General features: G+C 33.6%; 1 protein-coding gene across 1 annotated transcript; it reads right to left on the reverse strand.

The window, feature by feature from the left end:
* Positions 1–1115: 1115 nt before the first annotated feature.
* Positions 1116–3161, reverse strand: LOC129454111 (granzyme G). The gene is made up of 4 exons (XM_055218622.2): positions 2471–3161; positions 2009–2132; positions 1643–1870; positions 1116–1381 (listed from the first exon to the last, which is right to left on the reverse strand). The coding sequence occupies exons 1-4, from the start codon at positions 2617–2619 to the stop codon at positions 1232–1234; spliced, it is 651 nt and encodes a 216-aa protein (XP_055074597.2). The 5' UTR covers positions 2620–3161; the 3' UTR covers positions 1116–1231.
* Positions 3162–3425: the final 264 nt, after the last annotated feature.

Here is a 3425-nt window from a genome sequence, read left to right on the forward strand (position 1 = left end):
TTGTTTGTTTGTTTATTGTTTGTTTGAAAGCAGAGGGTGTGTTCTTTAATTTGATATAATTTGTATGTTTATATATTTATAGAAGATAATTTTTCCTGCAAGGAATTCTGTGAAACCTTTGTTAAAATCACAAAAATGCAGGTGGGCAACTTTTCTCAAAAAGGCTGGCGGTGAATGAGTTAAAGATGTCAGCATGCACTGAATTCAGGTCAGTTTATTTAATATCTAACAGCATTTAAGAGGAAGTGTTGCTCATCAGCTATCACTGATCTATCCTAACAGTGCTGTGTTAGATTGAGATCAGGTGTTTTTGTCAGCCCCTGAGGTACACAGTAAACTTTTAGTAATGTGAAACTGAACCTCTTCACCGTGCTGACATATGCCGTTTCATGGTTATCATGCTGTGTATTTGCTGATAGGAATAAATCAATCCAATTCTTTTAGGTCAAAGCTAATTTACTTTTATGGCCAATTTCTCAGTATTATAAAAGTATTGACCAATAGCTGAAGGTTTTACTGAACAAATCCCAGCGCATCAGCCGGTTTATATGCGTATATGTAAAAAGTGTCTCCTCTGTGTGGGAAAACTTGCATGTTGAGAACATTGTGATAAACTCGGGTTGTTTAAATTCATTGTCTTGCTGCATGAGGATTGGCAGTTTTGGCTACTTCCTCTTTCAGCTGCATTCTATAGATTTAAGAGATAGTTGAAGTTTCTTTCTAATGTTTGGTTAATGTGGTTGATGCAAAAAAGTGCCGTGAAACATTGTGTGAAATCTTACTTCAGACATTTCATGGAAATTAAAACTCTTTAAAAAAAATCTAAGAATATTTCACTAAAGATTCAGCAGGACCTCTATATTGAAGTTGGATTTTGTTGCTAAAAGAGTTTTATAGCTAATATATAGTTTAAGCTTTGGAGTCAATATTTCACAGCATGATCATTTATAAAACATGTTGATTGTTTGATAGTTCATGTCATTTTTCCTGTTATATCAGTGGTAAATACTTTTACCACACGTTAAAAGAGGTGAGCTGCGGTAGCGTGAAGATTTGTAATATCACTAAAGCATGTAGGTTGTAGCAGCGGAAATGATTTTAACAGACTTCTGAAGTGATAAAGATTTGCCTTTATTTTAATTCAATTGCAGATGAAGAGCTTTCATAAATCAGACATGCTTTAAAATCAAACAGAGTTGATCCAACTTTGCCTTCCATGGTTTGTGATGCTTTAAAGAAATCCTTTCATGATTTCATGAATCCATGGAAGGTAGTGAGAGATTTTAATATACTTTGTAAGGTAGCTTGTAGACTTCACTATGTTGTAAGACACAATGCCCTGTGGGACATTTCCACAAATAAGTGGACCGCCAGAGTCCCCCTAAAAGAGAAATTTTGCTTAAGTTAACCATAAATATACAATTTAATACAATAACAATATAATCATTTAATGTTTTTAACACTGTCAGAAATTAAAAAAAGGTCCCTAGCTGTCTCTGGGACCGGTACCCTTAAAAAAATTATATTACAATATTACATATATATACATATTACATTACATATTAAATGGCACATATTAAAACCTTTTGAAGAGATTTTTTTCTCATTGACAGTAAACAAGTGAAATGTATGAAATAAATACCCGTTCCGGGCCGACTGTTCCCTCAGTGCATAAAATGTGAGGTGCTCCACAAATTTCAGAGTCTAAAAGAGTCAAGTTTACTTCTTTCAGGACTCTTGATGGAGTCATCTTATTGTATTCCTGCCATCCCCAACCCATGACCATGCAGTTCTTTGAGATATTCTCTCTTTTAGTTTCTGGCAGGGTAATGATATTCACAGCCTTGTTCAGAGTTACTGGTGTTTTAAGCTGAATGGGAAGACATGTTATGTTCTTGCTTAGCTAGATGCCTCATACAATTGTTAAAAAAGTAAACAGTTGCACATAAAAATACACATACAAATTGATTAGTTGCTGCTAAAATAAATTCTGTAGACAAAGACAAACCTTTAGTAGCATGATGTCATCATCACCTGGCTTGTTTGTAAAACTTTCATGTGGAAAGGCATCGACCTCTATACCCTCAGGTAAATCATTTGTGTCATTAACACCCAAATACACCATGAGATGTCTAAAGGAAACAAAATAAACTAAATGTCAACCCTACAGCAATGATTTACACAATTAGTTTGACAATACTTTGATTGCATCATTAACCTATTAAAATATTATTCCCCATTTTATTAGCATATAAGTGTATATAGTTTAATCATAGTCAGTAAATGTTAATTACACCAGAAAATGTGTTGATTATAAAGTTTCTATTATCAATTTCACATTTCAATGATATTGTACACATAATAGAAAAATCAGCTTTTCATTTTATAATTAATCTTTTATAGTTAGTTATATTGATGTATAGACAAAGTTTGTGTTTTGATGTCAATGATAGTATATTATTTTACTCACTTTTCTTTGCAGTGGGCAGCCGTCATCACAAAATCTTCACTTATCAAAAATCCACCACATGGTTTATGTGTGTTATTGTCACGAATGTAGACCATGTATGGGCGGCTGTGTGGAATGGACACCTTACCGCCAACGATACCATGATCCATGCCGACACCTAAAGAGAGAATGACAAAACCTCTGGTGATGTTTTTAGTTGTGTTAATGCATGAAGTAATGTTAAATGTGATAATAAGACCATTTGCATCGGTAAAGACAGATTCACTGTATTTTCTCCTTAACTAAGTACTTATTATGAAACTATTTAAACGGGTATGAGAAACTGTCTTCTGTTATTAGTGTAGTCTGATATGAAGTCATTACCTGGGGTGCAGGAGTGCAGCAGTAGCAGTGTTGTTATAAACCAAAAGATGCTCATTGTAGTCATTGTTCAATCAAGTGATGTGTGAAGCACAGTGAAGTCGTCTTCAGCTTTAATACAGAATCAAGGGACTCAGACCAGGAAGTCTTCTAAAAAATCTGCAGTTATGTTTAATCTCACAAATCTTTATTAACTGATTGAATTAAGGTGTTTTTTTCTTGTTCCCTTTTGAGAACGGTCTCTCAACATTGCGTCAGTTTGTAAAATACACACTGATGTCTATGGAAAGCAAGCAGCAAAAACAATCTATTCAAATGTAATTTGTCGACAAGTTTTATTCATATATCAGGCACACATAGCGGAAATATAAAGTCTAACGATACTTTATTCTTTTTTATTTTTTGTATTTCGGGATAAACTGGGGAATTCAGGTGTTGTAAATCCAGTTGACAGGACTCTCTGAACTGCAGTGCTTATCTCGTTATAGATTAGGATAATTTATAAAGGTTTTTAAATTAAGAGTCTGAATATCAGATAGTTGACATGGTAAGCAAGTTAGTGAATATTTTTAATAAAAAATTATAGCATACATCT

Source organism: Misgurnus anguillicaudatus, chromosome 23 (genome assembly GCF_027580225.2).
Source record: "Misgurnus anguillicaudatus chromosome 23, ASM2758022v2, whole genome shotgun sequence".
Taxonomy (NCBI): Eukaryota; Metazoa; Chordata; class Actinopteri; order Cypriniformes; family Cobitidae; genus Misgurnus; species Misgurnus anguillicaudatus.

Excerpts from the sequence above, each read along its gene's own strand:
- LOC129454111 (XM_055218622.2), bottom strand. The coding sequence starts at position 2,619 with ATGGATCATGGTATCGTTGGCGGTAAGGTGTCCATTCCACACAGCCGC. Across the intron at positions 2,133-2,470 it reads GCTGCCCACTGCAAAGAAAA|ACATCTCATGGTGTATTTGG; the intron begins GTGAGTAAAATA and ends TGTTTCCTTTAG. Across the intron at positions 1,382-1,642 it reads GAACAGTCGGCCCGGAACGG|GGGGACTCTGGCGGTCCACT; the intron begins GTATTTATTTCA and ends TTTCTCTTTTAG.